We start from the raw sequence: 22849 nt of genomic DNA, 5'->3' as shown, positions 1-22849 counted from the left end.
GCATGCAGTCAGCCAGGCGTGGTGGTGGGTTGTTATTGGGGGGGAGGGGGACGGAGATTAGAGAGGAGGAGGGAACCAGTTTGACAGTCTGCAGAACACAACTGCTCTTTTCTTCAGTCTGTCTCCATAATAACCCAGTGGGTTCAACCTTTTTCATTATGAAGGTCCATTTTTTATTCAGCATTTGAGCCATGAACCGTACCATTTGATGAGATTTTGCCTCTGTCCAGCCTCTGTATTGATGCCACAGGCCACAGGCAAACGTTGATCAAAATAACAATCATTCTACATTCTCTAATTGTCTATAGACTTCTTGTAAATGAACTAATACAGACGTTTAACAACAATAATTTAACTCCTTAAGACTGTCAAATACAATCCATTTGGTTTCATTTCACACCCTCTAGTCTAGTCTAAAGATCCAAGTTGGCCCATGCCAACTCTCCATCATTTAGCTGCGGGGACCACCTCCTCAGCCCACCTGGAACCCCCTCCTCAATGACCACTGGTGGTCCACTGACTGGACTGGTTGAGAGGCTGTACTAGTCTGAAACAATGTGGGCGTGTGCTCCATATTGGGCCTATATATACTGTTGCCTGGCCTGCCTCCCTCCCGTTATAAAACTCTGCAACTCTGCAGCTCCAGCAGGAGGTTGGCCGGCCCGGCATTCACAGTCTAGAGAGGTTGAGAGGAAGGACATTCATCATCACTGCCTCCTTGTCTGCCTGCCAACACACAAGTACAACCCAGCCCAACACACACACTCTCTCTCTCTCTCTCTCTCTCTCTCTCTCTCTCTCTCTCTCTCTCTCTCTCTCTCTCTCCCCTCCCCATCTCCTCAGCCTCTTGCAGGGACATATTTTCTCAGCTCTTTTCCCCACCACCACATCACCGCCGGCGCCGCAGGCACAACAAAACAAAACAAAAAAAAAATGTCTTCTAGCGATTCCTCCAACGGTCCTAGCGACCTGCTGCAGATCCCCCTGGGTCTGGTGAACAGCGGCGGCCGGTACCTGACCGCCGAGGCGTTCGGCTTCAAGATCAACGCGTCGGCCGCCAGCCTGAAGAAGAAGCAGACGTGGACGCTGGAGCAGACCGTGGAGGACGGCAGCGCCGTGTTCCTGCGCTCCCACCTGGGCCGCTACCTCGCCACGGACAAGGACGGCAACGTGACGGCGGACAGCGAGACGCGCGACGACCGCGGCCGCGACTGTCGCTTCGTCATCACCGCGGACGACGGCGGCCGCTGGTCGCTGCAGTCCGAGCCGCACGGCCGCTACCTGGGCGGCAGCGAGGACCGCATCAGCTGCTTCGCCCAGAGCGTCGGCCCGGGGGAGAAGTGGAGCATGCACCTGGCCGTGCACCCGCAGGTGACCGTCGTTATAACGATTAAAGTTGAGCTTTGATTGATTATACAACGAGCGATTTATTATAGTTCTCCCGAGGCAATGCTTTGATGACCGTCCAAGTTGACTGGAGACTCAATTTAATTCTCCATGAATTCAAGGCTTCATATGGGGGGGGGGGGGGGGTGGGGGGTGTAACGGTTTAATTCATACGACCAACCTGCCCATCCTTGATTCTGTATAGGAAGAACTCTCCTTGATTTCAACCATTTAATCCATGTCAAAGGTATAAGAACCCCTCTTTTTAACCGCCTTGATCTAGGTAGCCTAAACCAAAGGGTTTTGTTATGAAGAAATGACTGAGTAGAATGACTCTACAAAAATCAAAATAATAATGTGGGCTACCAATTACCATAATATGCACTAGGCTACTATGGCCAAAACAGGTGGAAAAAGCAGAAGTATGATCTATTCTTAAGTTTGTATACCATAGTAGGCACTAGGCTATACTATGGCCAAAACAGGTGGAAAAAGCAGAAGTATCTATTCTTAAATTTGTAGATCTGTATTGTATTTCCACTTTTTGGTATTAGGCATATATATATATATATATATATATATATATATATATATATATATATATTATTTTTAATAGCCTATGAACCCTTTTCTCAACAGATGAATTCATAACGGGAGCTGATTCGATTCGAAGTATATCTCAAATAATCCCAATCATGTGATAAGTTAATAATGGTGTTAATATATATATCTATACATATATATGCCCCCTCAGGTCAACCTCTACAGCCTGGCGCGCAAGCGCTTCGCCCACCTGAGCGCGCACGGGGACCGGCAGGAGGTGTCGGCGGACCGCGACGTCCCGTGGGGCGTGGACTCGCTCATCACGCTGGTGTACCGCGACGAGCGCTACCACCTGGAGACCTGCGACAACCGCTTCCTGCGCAACGACGGCGGCCTGGCGCCGGCGCCCGACCGCGACACGGGCTACCTGCTGGAGTTCCGCTCCGGCAAGGTGCAGTTCCGCGACTGCAACGGGCGCTACCTGGCGCCCTCGGGCCCCAGCGGCACCGTCAAGTCCGGGAAGATCACGCGCGTGGGCAAGGACGAGCTGTTCGGACTGGAGCGCAGCCACGCCCAGGTGGTCCTGACGGCCAGCAACGAGAGGAACGTCTCCACCCGGCAAGGTGAGGACATTGATAAGCTATAGAAGCACTCGGACTATAGCACAGGTCTCTCCCCCCGCCGCCAGGCTGGGTTTGCCTATAGCCAGGGCCTGCAAGTGCAAGTGTAGCAGAGTGGCTCACAGCCTCTGCCTGATGGCCTCAAAAGTCTAATATCTCCCCCAGTCCATTGGTCTAGTGGTTAAGATGTTGGACTTTCACGCGGGAGACCCGAGTTTGAATCCCGGGTGTTACACAAGCGTCGGGTCATTGGAAATGGATCTGAGAGATCAAACTAATACATCTAGATCACATGACCCCATGTGAGATCACGTGTATCACTTTTGTCTGAGTTTTGGACAAAATCTGTAGGAGTAGTAGCAAAAAGTGTGTTTTGAAGAAAACACACTATATGGCAGAAAATGGAATATGGCACACATGGCCTATATGTTGCATCATGATCCAAGGAATTCAGGGGGGGGGGAAGATATAGATTTTATGGCCTACGGTTCAAGAGTTATAGGCCAAAACGTGTGTAGTGGGCTGTTGTTGTAGCGTCCTCCATGAGGAGATTTGAAAACATTTGGAATGGAGTGGAATGGAATGGTTCTTCCCTTGGCTTAGGAGTGGGAATGCACGTTTCCCAGCCATCGGGCGCTGCATTCAGATTTCAGAATGTGTGCTGTGGCATTTTGTGCGAAACGGGCCACCCCCACAGACTTTGGAAGCCAAATCGTAGCCAATTGGAATGGAATGTCAGAGATATGACAGATATGTCCGGATCACATGATTACAGAGATATAGCGTGCAGCGAATCTGATTTGCGTAAAATCTTTGGATGAATGAATTCATGAATGAATACATGAATGAATTCATGAATGCCACATTCTTTCTGAGCTGTAGGATACATACAATACAGGCCTACTATACACTCCTTTCAGATGAGGTCACCACTAACCATGTCATGGCTCACTGACTGTGCACTCAGACAGCTGTTGAATGAGTGTGCAGGGCAACTGTGTGTGTGTGTGTGTGTGTGTGTGTGTGTGTGTGCACACGTGCATGCGTGCGCATCAACAGATTAGACCCCCGCGGTTTCTCATTTTTCCTCCACAGATTGATGTCTTTCCCTTCCCATTGTGCGTGCGTGCGTACGTACGTGCGTCCATGCGTGCGTGCATGTGTGCGTGCAGCCGTGCACCATGTGTTTTTCATTATCATGCTGCTTGGCTAGCTCCTCTCCCCTTATTGCAGATCAAACCCGCCTCTCTCTCTCTCTCTCTCCCCTTTTCTTCTTTCATCATCCCTTCTCTTTCCTACAGTAATTCTATCCACATTTTGTGGCCAGGGTTGAAGTGGAAGGACCTCAGCTTCACTAGCATTATTCACCACCAGTAGGCCTACTCATCTCCTCTCATAGCTGCTCTAAAATAGAGTAACAGTACTATTAGGGAGGGAGAGACTGCCTATATCCTCCCATAATGGAGACCTGTGGTTTTTTTAGGTTATACAAGCCGTGGTCCTGTCTGTCTGCTCTCTAATCTCGACGTGTCTGACAGTTCACTACTGTAGTTTAGAGTAGACAGACAGTCAATCAATGCATGCACACACACATGCATGTGTATTTGTCTTTGTCTTGTGTTTGCCTGCATTTGTGTTGCCTTATTTTGTGTATCTCTGTGTTTCTGTGTGTGTGTGTGTGTGTGTGTGTGTGTGTGTGTGTGTGTGTGTGTGTGTGTGTGTGTGTGTGTGTGTGTGTGTGTGTGTGTGTGTGTGTGTGTGTGTGTGTGTGTGTGTGTGTGTGTGTGCGCACATGCACACACGTGTGTGAGAGAAAGATTGATTGATTGATTGATTGATTGAATACTTAACCTAAAAAACACACCACTATGAATACTTTATTAACTGTTTACAAAAGGTACAGAGGGTACAGTACAGTTTTACAATAATACTAAAAGCACAACACAAAAAGCCTTGAGGGCCTGTTTCCATTCTGGCCCTGTGTGTTCAATTCATCAAGAGTCAAGACAATAAACAACTAGAAAATTCGCAATTTAAAAAAATTGCAGAGTGTGGTTGCCGCAGTGTCTTACATATGCCCCTCCCACTAATATTGCCAGCCAATTACAATTTCAAGTCACACGTTAGATCATTTGTAAGTAATTCGGAGGGGATTTAACCCCCAAAATTCATGTTTTTGCGACAAACGGTAAAGGGCCCCAGCACGAAAAGCTACTATACGGCCTGTTTTGAAACCGAATATACAAAAGATATGACAATATTTTTCTTTCACTTAAAGGAGGAAACTGATGACAAAAAGATACAAAAAGAGAGAACTATTTCAACTTCATGTTGACATATCCGTGGTGCAGTAGATCATATCATGGAGATGTGGTCCGGTCCCATTTAGACCTGAAGACATTTCTGCAAATGTCAGTTTTCTGAAAACCCTATGTTTCTATGTCAGTCTTTCTTAAAGTTTTTCATGTCAAGGACCCCAAAAACATATGTAATTGGCCGCCGACCCCCATCTGAAAATATGTTGTTCCAGGGACCGGGCTGTTTTCTGCACCCTCAATGTCGCAACTCTGTCTGTACTCTATGGCTCTGTTGTAATCCAAACGTACACGTGTGTGGGTAAAGGGATAGGGTGGCCTGGCTGGGTGTATGACTTGACTACCGTGGCCTGAATGATTCAGCCCTGCAGCGAGATATGATCTGGACAACAGATGTGTCTTAGTCATACTTCTCTCTTTTTGTAATCTTTTTTGTCATCAGACGGACAGCTTGGTCATATACTTCTCTCTTTGTTGACGTTTTGTTAACTCATCCTCCTGCCGTTAACCCAGTGGTGGAAAGTAAATAAGTACATTTACTCAAATACTGTACTTAAGTACAATTTTGAGGTATTTGTACTTTACTTGACTCCAATTTCCAATACATTTACAAAATCTGTAGGAGGAGAAGCCAAAAGTGTGTTTTGGAGAAAATTCAAATTTGCAGGAATTTCTTTCCTGACGAAAATGGGCATGGCCTATAACCTATCACCAAAAACTGGAGTATGTATGAGTATGAGCCTTGAGAGAGACAGAGAGAGAGAGGTTATGAGAGATCATTACAGGGGAAATGGGTTGTGGGATCAACTTCCTCAGCCTGGGGTTTGCATGTACTGGCCACTATAAATAATAATAAGAGAATAATACCTAATAATATTGATACGGATTAGGGGCCAGGGTGCCGCCATTCACTGACAAGTTAAAGAAATGCTTCTCAAACTGCTTGTCTCTGTGGGGGGCCCCCCAGTTCAAACATGATTATTTTGGAGGGTCACTGCAGCCTGAAAGGTATGGGAAGTCTGGCGTGTACCGGTGGTCTGACTGGCATCATGTTCAGCTCATTGACTCACTGTATCTGTCCGCCATTTTTCAAAGCATTCTGTGGTTTGTTTGATCTTTGAGGGAGCCACTGGATTCCATTTCATTTCAGTATGGTATGAAAACGTTGTTAACTTGCAGAGTCTTGAAACTTGCTGAGTATTTAATCAAGACCCAGATGGCACTGGCCGAAATTTTGGACATGTAATGGTTTAATGACATTATTTTTAACAACATTTTAACAACATTTAAGTTTGTCAATTGTCATGGTCCTTCAAAAGTGTATTAAAAGGTTTTACTTTTAACAGAAAAATCCACTCCAGTATGCCGTGAAAAACACAGTTTTTGTTTATGCCACCTTTAATTCGTTAAACTCAGTTAGCAGCAACTAGTACATTGGAGTGCGCAAATGTGACACCCGATATTCGAACCATGTGTTCCTGCATGGGGCTAGCTAGAGTTTAATGCCAAACATCTATCTGGTATCTTCTGTGTTTATTCCTACTAACAACAACATTACATGACAGAGTCTGCTGTTGGCAGAATGAAATCTGTCTTGAGAAATTGCCCTAAATGTAACTTTGAAGCAGACAACACATTAGATGTGCTGTCATCTTACTTTCAGACATTGAATTGTTGCAGACTAGTTAAAACAGTCTGCAGTATATTTATGCACATAGGCAGAGGTTGTGAATAGACAATGAATGGTGGTATGGTATGGCTAATAAATAGACAAATTAGACATTCAGTACTTTGCTAACTGATGTGCATGCAGTCTTCTGAATCTGTTTCTATCGCTGATGCTCCCTGTTCTAGATGTAGCTGTGTAAGTAGAACCAGTGCTAACACAGGACATGTATTTGGGCCAAAGACTCAAAAGAGGACATGAGGCCTGCATTTAAATGTATTAAGTAAGCCCCAAAGGACAGTTCAATTTGCTTGCTTTGTTCACATAGGCTGTATACCCAAGATCCTGCTAATGAAGATAAAATTATACAAAAACAAAATGGATGACAGATTTGTGAATGCAGGGAAAAGGGACACATCTTTTTGTTCAGTGACCCGTGGTTACATGCGATTGGAGGACAGTTTATATTGACAAATGGCCCTGTTTGACTCTGGGGTATTACACAAATAATTGAACTCTGACAGAGAGTGTACAAATGGAAACAAATTATCTATACGGCTCCATATTATTGTCATTGTATTATTTGCCTACGTAAAATGTTATCAATATCACCTTTAGCTGATGTAGCCTTTTACAGCAGCTACAAACGTCGGATGTATCTTTCCATTGAAAATGAATGGCAGACCGTATCTTTGTTTCTGTCCGTGTGATTCGTGTAAACGCAGCATCAGAGATATTCACCTACTGTTAAGGTCTATTAAGGTGACATTCTACTTCCGTGTGGGCCAGAGGTGGGTGACGATTAAAAAGATTAATTGCCTTCACCTTTGCCCACACAATGAAATGGATGTACCCAGACGAATGGTAGGCGGAGACATTATCAGATTGTGTGCTGGCTGGGTGAGATAAGCCTATATATAATACCGCCCATTTGCAGGGATGGACCTATCAGCCAATCAGGACGAGGAGGGGGACCAGGAGGTCTTCCAGTTGGAGATGAGTCGCGCGGACAGGAAGTGTGCCTTCCGGACCGCCGCCGGGAAATACTGGACCCTGACGCCCACTGGAGGACTGCAGTGTACCGCCTCCACCAAGTAAACACACACACACACACACACACATTCACACACTTGGAAGTATTTATTTATATCAACATAAATAGAAGTACAAGAATACCCTGGTACAAAGGACATAAATACTGCCAATGCAATCAGACAATTGGAAAACAGCCAGTTACAAAGTTGGTATTCATTTAAACGATCTTGCATCGTGTGTTTCGGCCGAATATCGGAGCGAACTTTGGAGGACGTAAAAAAACAACAACCTCACTTTATGTCAATGACATTTGCACACTGCCACCGAATATGTCGGGGTCGATTTGATCAGTTTTCCGTGACAGGCTGACAGCTAGTGACGTCGCCTACAACTTTTGGATCCGCAAAAAGCAGCGAAAAAAAACGCACCAGTGTCAAAACACCTTTAGACTTATTTGCCAACAGCAGGAGGATGAGTTAACAAAACGTCAACAAAGAGGGAAGTATATGACCAAGCTGTCCGTCTGTCGTCTGATGACAAAAAAGATTACGAAAGAAAGGAGCCTGAGACTCAGTCAGAATTATCATTTTGTTTCACTTCATTATTCATTCTGAATCGCCAGAACATATTTTCAATCAGACAATTGGAAAACAGCCAGTTACAAAGTTGGTATTCATTTAAACGATCTTGCATCGTGTGTTTCGGCCGAATATCGGAGCGAACTTTGGAGGACGTAAAAAAACAACAACCTCACTTTATGTCAATGACATTTGCACACTGCCACCGAATATTTCGCGGTCGATTTGAGCAGTTTTCCGTGACAGGCTGACAGCTAGTGATCGCCTAGCGAACTTTTGGATCCGCAAAAAGCAGCGGTGGTGTGCGCCCTTCTCCTGTAATCATTTATTTACGTCCACATAAGAGATACAATACAAGGACACAAATATTGACATGGTGCCGCACAGAATGCTCAAAGGCTGCTTGTTGTGTTTATGTGTACATCATCTCAGATCTGCCAATAGTTACTTTGAGCTGGAGTGGCATGAGGAGGGCCACGTGTGTGTGCGCGCAGCCAACGGGAAGTTTGTGACCGCCAAGAGGAACGGACAGCTGACTGCCACTGTGGAGAATGCGGGTGAGTTATCAGTCATGTTTGCACAATTTCCCTTCCTTCCTTCAACAGCCACCCACCAGTCTAATATGGTCGTATTTCTATTTGTCTGTAGGCCTTTGTTTACACTAGTGTGACCCCCCCCCCCCCCCCCAAGCTAATTAGTTTTTAATCCACCAATGTTCTTGACTCTATAGTGTTAGGGTAATTGATAGTAAAATACCTTAACTTTTAACTCAAGGATTCACAAAAAGCTTTTCTGCCCAAACATAACCAGTTTACCATATAATGGACTGCAGACGGAGAACCAACTGCATTGAGAGCTACCCCTTCTCTAACCATCCCTCCACGGTTGAGCTCGGTCCTCCAACCAGCCGGAGCTATATAGCCCCACGTGAAAACAGGCTAGCCCACTTAACATCTCGGATGCTGACGTAACCGGCCGCAGAGCCTTCACGCAGCCAGGGGGGGGGGGCAGGCCAGCTGGAGCGGGAGTGTTTTGCTGCTATTTTCTTTTCTTTTTTTCAACCTCTCAATCCCTCTCCCAGGCTGTTGTCCCCGTGGGCTTCAAGATGTCCACCGTTGTGCTTGTCCCCAAGCACTGCAAGGTAACATGTCTGAACGACTGTCAGACCTTTGTCGCCCGATCATCTCAATTGTCAGTAAATGCTTTGAGAGGTTGGTGAGGGGCTACAACAATTGTTCCATGCTGCCTGCCATGCTGGCTTGCCTGCTTGCTGTGGCTCTCCGCACTGCCCTTTACTCACATGGAAGGGATTGAGATTCAAAACAATAGTTCACATAATAGTCGACAATAGTCAAAGAGGAGCCATATACAGGGTTACCTGGCTGGGTGTATGACTTGACTACCACGGCCTGAATGATTCAGCCCTGCAGCCCTGGTGTGAGATATGATCTGGACAACAGATGTCAATATGAAGTTGAAGATAACATTGACCACTTCTGTGTCTTAGTCATACTTCTCCTTTCTTTCTTAATCTTTTTTGTCATCAAGACGGACAGCTTGGTCATATATTCTTCTCTCTTCGTTGACGTTTTGTTAACTCATCCTCCTGCTGTTAACCCAGTGGTGGAAAGTAACTAAGTACATTTACTCAAATACTGTACTTAAGTACAATTTTGAGGTATTTGTACTCTTTCCAATACATTTACATCTACTCCACTACATCTCAGAGCCAACATTTGTACTTTTACTCCACTACAATTATTTGAAAACTTTAGTTACTAGTTATTTTGGAGATTTACATTTTGATTAGAAAAACATACATGTAAAATAGGCCCCTCCTACTATCTTCGGACGACGATTACGGCAGAACGATACGCACTACCAAAATTCTGATAGGATAGGTCCAGAGATCATGTGTGCCGATTTTTTGTGAGATTTGGACAAAATCTGTATAGGAGGAGGAGCCAAAAGTGTGTTTTGGAGAAAATTCCTGACGAAAATGGGCATGGCCTATATGTGGAACTGCATCGTGAGTGACCCAAGGAATCCATGTAAAAAGAAAATTCGATTTTTACGACTTACGGTTCAAGAGTTATAGGGAAAAACGTTATATAAAAAAGCTGTTATAGCGTTACACCATGAAGCCGACTGATGTAATTCCATTTCAATTAATTTTCATAATTATTATGAACCTCCCCCCAAGTCTTGTAAATATGGCGCTTACGCAGACAGGTCCTATCATACAATGTCAATACTGTTGATGTATGCATTTACAGGACGTACAAATGGAATGATACACACAGGGAAAACAGTCAGTTTATTAACCTGTGTGTTTATTGTAACCTCAGTGTTTGAACCAGAGCAGGGCTCAGCCATTCAGTTTAAGAAGGGGGGGAAGGTGCCAAGTGCTGTTGAGGAGTAAGGGGTGTTCCACAATGTCAATTATCAAAGTATGTCTATTATCGGGGGAAATGAATGTAACCCCATATGATGGTTAATCTAAAATAGAACATATAGGTATGGGGTTACTTATTCAGGTTCAGCTGATATCTGTGAGCTTGTAGATAAGCTGTGTATATTTAATTGCTTCTCTGTGGGTGGTAGGATCCTCTCCTATAAAGGGGAGACTGCAGGCAGAGCTAGTCAGTTATGCTCGGGTAGGCATCATGCTGACAGCCCAGTGAGAGAGCTGCTATAGGGCCCATGTCATGGGCATAGCCTAGTGCAGTTTGGTTATTTTTCCTTTTTCCTACGTTGTGGGTTAAGTAAAATAAAATCCACCAAAAAGCATCGCTGACTGTTTTTGGAGCCTTGGCCCTCGGGCAACTTCACACTTACATTTAGTCTTCGATTTCCCCATTATAAGTCTATGGAGAACTAATTCATTAATATCAATTAAACTAGTGTGTGCGGCAAAAACTGGGAGGAGTAGTGCGGCAAAGTATCCTCATTTACAATAACAATAGTCTGGTTGCCACACTATAATAACATAACATACTATTCTGCAACATTTTTTAAAAGCCATTATTTGACCCTTATCTTAAAAATCACACCCGTGTGAACTTAGTGGTGCAACTCCCCCCCCCCCCCCCCCCCCCCCTCCTCCTCTCTCTCTCTCTCATTAGCAGGCAACAGTGCAGCACTCTCTCTCTCTCTGTTTCTGGCACAACCTTAGAGTATGGGCACAACAGCGCCCCTACTGGTACTAATAGTCATTCTGGTGCTCATGGCCACATACATAGGTGAACACATAGGCGGACACATATAGGTGAACACGGACATTGTTGTTCCTTGGAGGGGTTGCACCACTCAAAAAAGGGTCCTATTTATTAAATCCATCAATCTAGCATAAAACATCACACAATAATATATGTCATCAACAAATACAAACAAAGAGATGGGAAATGTATATTTACCTCGCCTTGTGGTCCCCTGATTTTCAGGCCAATTTTGAAAGAGACCAGTTGGTGTCAGGAGTATTAGAACGAATATTGTCCCATGTTTGTTCTATATTTCGGTGGTACCAGTTGAGTTCATGTGTTGTGTTGTGGGTGCCACACACTTTGGAGAAGTAGTTAGTCAGGCCTGAGGGCATTGAAGGTTTCTTTGACTATCTTAAAAGTCCAATCCCAGTGATATTTGCTTAACCCCTTCTTCTATCCTGAGCCATCCCAAACTAGCCAAGCGTGTTGGAATTGGGTGGGTCATAGGCTTAAAGGGCCACTTCACCCCTTTTGCAACCATATCTTATTTTAATGGGGTTTTTATGTGGGTCATTTGTGTTTTTAGATATTTTAGTATTTCAAAGTGTCTGTGATGTCATGATGACATCAATGACTACAATGACCATAATGCTTTGCTGCACTCACCCCATCTTGTGGAGAGAGGGGGGGGGGGGGGGGGGCTGTTTTACTGAGACAAGTGTAGTCCAGGAAGGAAATGAGATCAGTGTCCATGACATCCCTGGCACTTTGAAATACTAAAATATCTGAAAACACGTATTTCACACATAAAACCCCCTGCAGGAAAGTGTTTCTTCTGTCCCAAAACGTCGTTAAAATAAGATCTGGCTGTAAAAGGGGTGAAGTGGCCCTTTAAGGGAGCCACACAGGACTCTCTTCTACTACGTATGTGCAGCTCCAACACTGATGACAGGACAGGGATTGGCCTGATCGTCAATGACAACGAGGCGGCCTAGAGAGGGATGCGGTCATATCTAGTGTTGCCAAGTCTGCTTTTTATAAGCGTCCTTTGGCTTTTTTCCCTGTAAAGTTGCTCATAAATGTTGGGAAGTTGTTGGGTTGCGGGGTTTTTGGGCTTGTCTTTTATGAGCTTACGGATTTTTCAGTGTGGTTTAATTCCAGAGAGGAGAGCCCGCTGCAGTTGCGCTGCAGTTATCTGATCCTAGATTAACCTAATACAGCACTTTATGTGTTTCTGGAGTGGTGGAATATCTTGGTAAGTTACCAAGTTAGGTAACACACTGCAGGCAAGTTGACTAGCGGTACCTGTTGTGAATTATCTGCATGCTGTCTGACTGGCAGCCTCTGGTGGACATCCCCCATTCCCTGCATCCATAATGAGACACCTGTTTGCCATCACACCACTCAACTCACTAGCCAATCACAGTTTAGGTGTGCCATATATAATCAGTCTCCAGCCTTCACACAGGCAACATGCCGAACCTGCTCTCACTTAGTGCTCCACACAACACCACTCACCTCTATGCAGCCGTGCGTCCTTGAATAATAAACCACGGTTTCATGGTGAATGGAAAATAAACTACCACATTGTTGGATTATACTTTGGTGTCAAGAAACCTCTTTTATCGGAGAACCTTGGGTGGTCAGCTCACAACCTACTAGCAACCAGCAGAGAATATGTATTATGCACTGCAGTTATCTGATCCTAGATTAACCTAATACAGCACTTTACGTGTTTCCCTCCTCCTGATCAGCTATGAGAACGGTTCTTCTTGTTAACAACTGACGATAATAAATGGAATAACTTGGTAACACACTGCAGGCAAGTTGACTAGTGGTACCTTACTTTCATGCCATCATGAACCTGCACTTTCATGGTAGCCTCGGTCCCAGGCTTACTTATCCGCGAAAAGAAAAGCCTGGTCACAACGTAAAGGCAGAGAAGCTATCGGCGGATGTATCCCCCGGAACATCCGTCAGATGTATTTCCCCCGGATACGATATTTTCCCCACCAAATCACAACACTTGTTTCATTCGCGGAGAATGTAAACTGATTTGTAAAGCATCAACGTCATTTCCCTGGGCAATACTTCCGCTAAAATCCCGCAACTTCCGCTGATAAGTCTTTTCAGCGTAGGTCTTTCCCAGGGTGCTTTCATGGTGGTTTTTAAATTTAGGGTAGGGACTCTAGAGACTCGGGGAGTCTGGAGTCACACTTTTTGATGGCTGGTGGTGGGGCATTCCACATTTTGGTGGCATAATAGTACAATGAATACATCCCCGACCCCATGTTTATGCTGAATGTGGGGGGGGAATGAGATCAGTGGAGCTCCCTCTGGTGTTGTGCCCGTGGGTGTTTTGTTTATCACACTTTTGAAGTAGTTTGACAGGTACACGGGCACTGGTCCCTTGAGTATCTTGAAGAACAGGCCCATTGAAAATTGCTGTACTCTGTCCTCTACCCTGAGCCACCCACCTAACCCCCTTTTGGTGTTAGCATTATGCTTTAGCTATTGAAAAATAGCAGACCTACAAGCTCGAGCTTGTAGGTCTGCTATTTTTGAAAAATCGAAGAACGACTGACTTAGAAACACAGCTTTTTCAGAAAACTGTCGGGATGTAGAAGGCATTTCTAGAATCTGATCTCAGGTCAAAATGGCTTAATGCGCAGGGGTTAGATACGTGTGAGGTCTAGTAGTAATCTGACTAGTTTGTTTTGAGACGTTGAGACATTTTAGTGCCTTTGAGGTGCTACAGTACCATGAGGTGCATGCGTACAGTCATCATGACATTGAATGAGTGCTGCCTCCAACTTCTGACCAACGAGGAGGTCCTGCCCACAAATCGTATTCTTTGATCGACTTTCCTGATTACTTTTGTTATGCCATTAGTTGACCGGAAAGAGTCTTATGGAAAATACAACCCGGATAGGTAATCTCTTCTTTCCTTGTGATAACAAAGCCCCCCCAGACATGCTCGGATTATAGTTTGTTTATACTTGCGGCTAGTAAGACGGAGTCACGTAACAAGCGGATTCATTCATCATTCCTGACTTTATTCTGTTGTTTTTGGCAAAGCGACACCATCTGCAGAGAATAGAGAGTATAGATCATGCTTTAGGAAACTATAAGCGCAGGAACATCCGTGATAAGTGAGAAGATGCGCTGCACTAATGTAGCGAGATTTAATGGTCGATTAACATTTGGCTGGGCCCGGTCACGGTGGCCAACCAACAGAAATTTGCCTAACGATGTCACTAGGGTTGCCAACTATTAGATTTTCAAATAAGGGACATTTCTCGGGCACGCGGCGAAGCCGCGTGTCCGCTGCGTAAGGCGCGCGGCTTTGCCGCGCGCCTTACGCAGCGGACACGCGGCGGACACGCCAATTTTTTGGTGTCCCTTATTAAAAATTGGTGTCCCTTATTTGAAAATGTTATAGAAAAATTGGGTAATTTCCGGTCAAACCCCCCCCCCCCCAATTTCAGGTCTAAATTACGTTAATCAATTACATTAAATTAAACAACACAGTACAATCTTTTGGCTTCCAGCGACCCCACATTGTTTTTTCAGGAACAATATTTCTAGTTGTAATATTGTAATTGTAATATAATATTATATAATTAATATCAAATACTACCTGACCTGTATTGACATGTAGGCCTATATGAGCTGTTTGAGAGTGTAAAAGTGCTACAGTATATAGTATGCATTATTTTTATTATGAATAAATATTAGTCATTACATCTACTTGCATTATAATATGATTTAGTTGATTTTAATGGTTTAAAAAAAATATATAACAGTGTATCAGTGTTGGGGTACTTAATTAGTAATTACATTGACCATTTAGCAGTATGAAATTGACAAAAAACGAAATCTAAAAGTTAGTAAAGGTATGATTTGGAAAGTATACATGACTTGAATGAATCTGCAGTCTGCACTGACCTAAAACTTTGCTCTACCCTAACCCTTCCAACATATAGTTCATGCCATAAGGTTTTATAGGTTTAACAAACAGCATACAAAATATTAAGCCTTAAATGGCAAATGTTCAAATCATAAACTTGACCTTATTTCAGACCATTTTACAAAGCATACAGGCTTCTCAGTACCTGGTTTAAATTAACATTTACAGTTACTAAGCCAGTGGTTCCCAAAATGGGGTCCGGGGACCCCCAGGGGTCCTTGAGTGAGTTCCAAGGGGTCTCCAGCTAAATGATACTTTGGAACCAAATGGATCCTTATGGGTCTGTAACTCTGAGAGTGCAGGTCCATTTGGTTCCATTTGTATACTCTCAGAGTTAAATTAACATAGATTTTACAATATAAATTGGGGGTTCCAGAGGTAGAAAACTAGAAATGCCATTAAATGGGGGTCCGTGGACTAATGCATGACAAACTGGGGGTCCTTGAAATTAAACGGGTTGAGAATCACTGCTAGAGCCTTATCTTCTCTTATGGGGGTCCATGGCATTAGGTTTTCAATTGGGGGTCCGCAGGCTCATTAGTGTCAATTTGAGGGTCCTTTAGCCCTGGTCCAGTGCTTACAGCGGGGGTCCTTGACATGAAAAAGTTTGGGAACCACTGCTCTAGAGTTGCTTGATGAACAAGGAACTACAGTAGCCTATATGTGTCCCTGTCAGGGCTAACTGGCACATGATGACAGCACAGTCCTTTGCAATTTGCAACTCTAGATTTATTATAGCCTAATGATATGAAGTGACTTGCCATAAACCATCCATTGACTCCCCATTCATCCAATTTGCATCTGCTTGTATTAAACGACATTAAACTCACCAACATTGCAGCTGTAGGGAAAGGTTGAATATCCACTTTCAAACTGCAAAGCTTTTGTTTCATAAAAATCCACCGAATCTTTTTCCCACTCAGCTCTGCACTTAGTTTTTCTTCTTTTTTAGTTATATCTCACTACTAGAACTTTCTGACTCTGAGGTAGATAAGATGTTTGGCTGTGAACAGCATCCATTAGTTTCAATGTTTTGGACCGGGAGCCTGGTGAAATAGTTGCTAAGATACGACACTGCATAGTGATTGGCTCTGCTGCATGCCTATGAAGAGTACTGACCAATGAGCTGTGCCTAGCGCCTCTCTAGACAGCAGGTTCCATGTATTCCTCCTGTTCCCATAGCTCAGATGGCTGCCCCTTCTGCTTGTGTGTGTATGTGTGAGTGTCCGCATGTGAGCGACTGAGAATCACCATAACGCGCTGTCATTCTTCCACGACCCCAAAATACGGGATTAAGTGCGTCCCGTATCGGTTCATTACGGGACAGGTCTTTTAGTTGTCAAATACGATACAAACCCGTATTTTACGGGACGGTTGGCAACCTTAGATGTCACGGTTCGCTCCTCTGCTCTTGGACTTTGTCTGTGTTTTGGGACTTATTACTTTGTGTTCTGTACCTTATTTTGTAGTTTTGTTCCTAGTGTTTCCTGTCTGCCTTGTTTGCTGTCTCCTGCCTTGTCTCACCTCCCTGTATTAGTGTAACCCTAGCCACCTGTGTTCTGTTGTCTGTTAGCCTATCCCAGTGTTGATTGTGTGTTTCAGTTCACCTGTGTGTAGTTAGTCTTGTATATGCCCCAGTGTTTTCAGCTCCTTGTCAGTTCGTCGTCGTATATGTTGTGGTCAGTTGTTCCATGTATATTGTTCCTTGTGATTTTTCCATGTGGGTTTTTGAGAAATAAACCCCTTGAACATTCACTTCTCTGCCTGGCCTGGTCGCTCTGCATTTGAGTCCTACCTCTGTGACCACACCGTGACAAACGGAAAGTGGGAAACCCTGCTTGGGACATTCTGCTGCCCCACCAACCGACCAAGCACTTAACCAAGGCTAAGCGGATCATCGTAGACACTTCCCAAGTTCCCACCCCACAGCCACAATCTGTTCATGCTGCTACCGGCCGGCAGGCGACACCACAGGATTCAAATTCTCCGTCGCCACGGCTGATTTCAGTCATTTAGGTTCCATAGAAGCCAGCATATGTCTTATATGGGAAGCATGTTGCGCAGCTTGTAGATCTGCTATTTTTCGGTTATTAGTTATTTCATGATTAAAAAGTGTGCCCCGGTCGGGCCTAGCTTTTCCGGGGCACCTAGGCTCCTAATGCGAGTCCAGATCCTGACAAACATTGCTGTACAGTATTTCACTCTCCGTCTCTCCTCTCTCCTCATCTGTCTCCTTTATCAATAAAGGCAAAAAGCCTCCTTGAAATAGATTAAGTTTGTTGAGTTTGTCAAAGTAGAATGCATGTTCTGAAGCATCTTCCATAAGTCCCCAATGGTATCCGATATTTCTTCAAAGCAAAGTGTAAAGCCTCAATGTAATTTCTTCAAATGGTTGGCTGTATGTAGAACAGCAGGAACATAAGGTTTGTCTCACATGTCTCACTGTTGTTGTGAACCAACAACTGACCATAAGGGACAGTTTCCACAGCCAGGCCATTAGGCTGCTGAATAAGACGCTGAGCCTTGTCGCCATGCGGTGTCACTCTTACATGCTCCCATTACACTGGCACTGTCACTTTATGTAATGTGTGACTGAACACACTCCCATTCCCATACATAACATACATACTTTACCGGCTGCCAATTCATGTATTTTATTTGAACAAGAGGCTGATGTACTCTATCTTTATTCTTTCGAATACACACGATATGCTTTGCATTGCTGTCGGTCAGAAACATCTTTCTCCATATTATTCCAAGTTGTTGTGGCTTTCCATGAATTCATTATGCCCAAATTGATCTACACACATGATTTGTGTCACACAAAAGTAGCAGATGTAGTTGTTATTCTTGAATTTGGAGCCTGAACGTGAACAGTTTTGGACATATGACGTTTCCACCGGAACAGCGACGATATTAGATAATTAGATATTTGTTTTGATATTTGAGTTTACTTCTTTTCTTCTTCTTATTTAAAAATATAACTGCAGTTCTTGGGAAGCTTTTCTCAAACAAATAATTTCACCCACTCTTACAACAGCTGCAAAGTAGCGATGTGACTACAGTACAATGAGGTTGAAGGTGTTGTTCTCTCTATAGGGGAGGCGGAGCAGTTCCTGATGAAACTGATCAACCGTCCAATCATCGTGCTTCGAGGCGAGCACGGTTTCATTGGCTCTCGCAAGGCCGGCATTGCGACCCTGGATTCCAACCGCGCCACCTACGATGTCTTCCAGCTTGAGTTCCACAATGGAGGTTACAGCATCAAAGGTGTGTGTTAGTTTGAGTATAAGAGAGAGAGTATATTGCCATGTTACAGTTTGATTTAGCACCGTAAGCGTTTTAGAGAAGGAAATACGCAATGAAGAAACTTCAAGCTGCAAGGTAGAGATTATTTTAATGAATGAAATGTTATTTTAACCAACCTGTATGGTAGATTATAATTCAATATAACTACCACATCTGCAGTGGTTGGAGGTGGTCTCCCTACTCGGCAAGTATAGCCTTGCTTGAATCTCGTAAGCCCAGTGTCTCCTCTGCCAAAGAGGGACTCTTACCGGGTATGTTACAGTACATCTTTAGTGTACTGTATGTAGGTAAGACATGAATACATAACTTCCAACCAACTAGTACCAAAGGGGACATCGCAATACCGACTCATACAGCAAAATTCATTATACACATCAGTTCTTGAATATATATGAGCACATCATTTCAGTCATTTGTCCAAGTGTACAGGAAGTAAAACAAACAAATCACTTTGCAAAATACACTAAGTGATTAAGGCACATCTGACTTGAGTCCTTAAAACGGGTGGGGGTTACGAGACTTAGCAATAGTTGTGGTAAATAAGGTAGTAATGCATATGAATAGAAAAACCTTCATCAAGGGTGTTACTGTTGCCTTTACCTCTCTCTGTCCCTCGGTAGAGGACATCAAACCTGCACATTGCAGCTTGCAAACTTGCAAAATGTCATCGTGGATTCACGGAGACATGGATTAAAGTTCTCGGACAAATACGACTGATTTCAGTCCATGTGCCGTTTCACAAATCACAGCTTAAGTTCGGACCTGGGCCTGACATGATTTTATTGTGTGTGTGTGTGTGTGTGTGTGTGTGTGTGTGTGTGTGTGTGTGTGTGTGTGTGTGTGTGTGTGTGTGTGCGCGTGTGTGCGTGCGTGCGTGCGTGCGTGCGTGCGTGCGTGTGGGCGGGCGTGCTCTCAGACTCCCAGCAGAAGTACTGGTGTGTGGCCGAGGACTCGTCGGTGGTGTGTGACAGTGCCACCCCGGTCCAGTTCCTGTTTGTGTTCTGTGACGTCAACAAGATGGTCATCCGTACCCCGGGGGGCAAGTACCTCAAAGGAGACCACGCTGGGGCCCTGAAGGCCAGCGCAGACTCGTTGGACAGCGCCACCTTGTGGGAATACTGAGGAACACGCACGCGCGCGTGGCTGGCGACATGACTTCATCATCGTGTAATATTATGCTTCAAAGTATTGGTAGACATAGCCTGTGTGTGTGTGTGTGTGTGTGTGTGTGTGTGTGTGTGCGCGTGTGTGTGTGTGTGTGTGTGTGTGTGTGTGTGTGTGTGTGTGTGTGTGCGTGTGTGCGTGTGTGTGTGTGTGTGTGTGTGTGCGTGTGCGCGTGTGTGCGTGTTTGTGCGCGGATGCATGCGTGCGTGCTTGTGCGTGCGTGTGTGTGTAGATGGGTGTACGACTGTACGTCTGTGCGTCTGGGTGAATTTGGCTGTACTTGTGTGTGTGTGAAACGGAGAACAGAGCTGCTAACATGGAAATCATGGCGCCAAGATTTCTTCTCCGTGGAATATAAATATCACTGAACTGACCTTCTCCTCTAAAGCCATCATGGGACCTTGGTAAATGAGAGAGGAATGACGATCATCTCCGATTAGACCTAATTTGTTTTTCTAGTTCCTGAACCAATTTGAACACAAGTTTAACTGGATAAAGTTAAAGGCATTGCTGTGAGTGCACATCTGTCTTTGGTTTACTACCGGTGTAAAGTGACAACTCTTTAATGCTCCACCTCTCCTGATAAATGTGGTGTAAGTGAGACTATCCCAAATTCCAATAGTGTTCTGCTGCTTCTATAAATGCGTCTATAAATGCCTCTCTCTCTCTCTTTCTCTTTCTCTCTCTCTGTCTCTCTCTCTCTCTCTCTCTCTCTCTCTCTCTCTCTCTCAATCTCTCTCTCTCTCTCTCTGTCTCTTGTCATAAGACACATTGGATAAAGGGATGATTCCGATTTACGTACATTATGGTGCTGTAAATAATGCTTTCTTTGTTCGCCGAGGACTTCACTGACACAGAAAAACCATGGAAACTTAAGTGCAAAAGCATGCCGAAGTTCATAGGATTCAAATTAGAGTGGCTGCAGAGTGCAGACAGACGGATAAGGGCCACAGTTCTTTCTGACTAGCATCCCACCCACCCACCCACATTCCCACATCACCACTATTTCTTCCCTGCCGGGTGGAAACTTCATGTCCTAAAGCTGTTACTTTTCAGGATTCAAAAAGTTCAAAACGCATCACTCTGTGCCACATTCTGAGCATGTTTTATCTGCTACTTTTGATACTTTGTGTGGCGCCGAAGTCTGATCAAGTAGGGTGTTAATTTTACGAAATGTACGATAAGAGGTTTCTGCCAGACCGGGACGATTTCCTGCTAACCTTAGTGGGAGGAGCATAGTGATATTGAATGGGCTGGGCTTTATATATAGCTCTCGCCTTGGTTGAACTCAATCAGTCTCGTTTGAGAGAGAAGGAAGGAGATGAAGTGGGCTCGTTAAGCTTAATTAATTATACTCTGTCGCACAACTGTGTCGCATGCCAAAAAGCACAGATCGTCAAGTTAACAATGTGTCACATTGCACATCGTAACCCTGCCTAGAGTGCTCAAATGAGAGCTGGGGGTAACTGATTGTTATGAGTTCAAGAACCTGTCCATACACACACACACGCACGCACGCACCCACACACACACACACACACACACACACACACAAAACACCATATGTGGCGGAGACAGCACAATACTTTGCCAGCCTTTTTTCCTCCTTTTCGGGAATTCCCAAGTTGTCTAACAAGCTGTCTGTGGGTATGTCCTAGGCTGCCAAATATAAGAACAAATTGTCACACACACACACACACACACACACACACACACACACACACACACACACACACAGTATTTTCAGTATTTACAAATGCACAACCATCTCCTGAATGTGTAACATAAGTGATGAAGTGTTCTGTGTAACCGTGTAGTATAAACATCATGACCAAATGATAATGAAAAGCACATGTCTGTACTGTACTGTACTATATTGATGAATTGATTACATAATGTTTGTTTAAGACTGGATGCCACCATTGGCCTGTAAACACAATGATGAGATCCTCCCATTGTCATTGTGGCCGTGCCTTGCATAAAACTTGTTTTTTTGTCTGTTTTTTCATCATACTCTTCCATTTGTATTGAACTGAACAAAAAATTAAAAAGCCAATAATGTTTTCTCTGTTGTCAGCAGATTATTTTTCTCAGCATCCTGGGAGCAAATCCCTGAATCTTTAACCACGCCGGCTTTCCTGCATGGGGCCCATCCCCTGAATCTTGACTCTAACATACCTGTATCCTACAATATCCATAACCACACCTGCATCCTGGGGCCCATCCCCTGAATCTCTAACATACCTGTATTCTGGGACCTACAATATCCAATAACCACACCTGCATCCTGGGGCCCATCCCCTGAATCTCTAACATACCTGTATTCTGGCCTGGGACCTACAATATCCAATAACTGCACCTGCATCCTGGGGCCCATCCCCTGAATCTCTAACATACCTGTATTCTGGCCTGGGACCTACAATATCCAATAACCACACCTGCATCCTGGGGCCCATCCCCTGAATCTCTACCTGGACTTATCACCTCGAACCATCCTGAGCCCTCCCCTCTAACCATGCCTCCATCCTGAGCCCTCCCCTCTAACCATGCCTCCATCCTGAGACCTCCCCTCTAACCATGCCTCCATCCTGAGCCCTCCCCTCTAACCATGCCTCCATCCTGAGCCCTCCCCTCTAACCATGCCTCCATCCTGAGCCCTCCCCTCTAACCATGCCTCCATCCTGAGCCCTCCCCTCTAACCATGCCTCCATCCTGAGCCCTCCCCTCTAACCATGCCTCCATCCTGAGCCCTCCCCTCTAACCATGCCTCCATCCTGAGACCTCCCCTCTAACCATGCCTCCATCCTGAGCCCTCCCCTCTAACCATGCCTCCATCCTGAGCCCTCCCCTCTAACCATGCCTCCATCCTGAGCCCTCCCCTCTAACCATGCCTCCATCCTGAGCCCTCCCCTCTAACCATGCCTCCATCCTGAGCCCTCCCTCCACCCTGAGCCCTCCCCTCTAACCATGCCTCCATCCTGAGACCTCCCCTCTAACCATGCCTCCATCCTGAGACCTCCCCTCTAACCATGCCTCCATCCTGAGGCCTCCCCTCTAACC

At 44.8% G+C, this 22849-nt stretch overlaps 1 protein-coding gene across 1 annotated transcript; it reads left to right on the top strand.

Annotated features, from left to right (window-relative positions):
• The first annotated feature begins 683 nt into the window (after positions 1 to 683).
• Positions 684 to 21853, top strand: LOC308313050 (fascin-like). The gene is made up of 6 exons (XM_080759932.1): positions 684 to 1371; positions 2141 to 2552; positions 7468 to 7624; positions 8576 to 8700; positions 18416 to 18586; positions 19542 to 21853. Exons 1-6 carry the CDS (start codon positions 934 to 936, stop codon positions 19745 to 19747), a joined length of 1509 nt encoding a protein of 502 aa, XP_080616058.1. The 5' UTR covers positions 684 to 933; the 3' UTR covers positions 19748 to 21853.
• Positions 21854 to 22849: the final 996 nt, after the last annotated feature.

Source organism: Protomyctophum bolini, assembly GCF_963924005.1.
Source record: "Protomyctophum bolini genome assembly, chromosome: 3".
NCBI classification, from domain to species: Eukaryota; Metazoa; Chordata; class Actinopteri; order Myctophiformes; family Myctophidae; genus Protomyctophum; species Protomyctophum bolini.
Note: the sequence above shows the minus strand (reverse complement) of the source record. Positions and strands in the feature narration are given on the sequence as shown.

Bases quoted from the DNA above. Each gene is read 5' to 3' on its own strand.
- LOC308313050 (XM_080759932.1), top strand. From the start codon at position 934: ATGTCTTCTAGCGATTCCTCCAACGGTCCTAGCGACCTGCTGCAGATC. The intron at 7,625-8,575 runs GTAAACACACAC...ACATCATCTCAG, and splicing joins CAGTGTACCGCCTCCACCAA to ATCTGCCAATAGTTACTTTG. The intron at 8,701-18,415 runs GTGAGTTATCAG...TTCTCTCTATAG, and splicing joins TGCCACTGTGGAGAATGCGG to GGGAGGCGGAGCAGTTCCTG.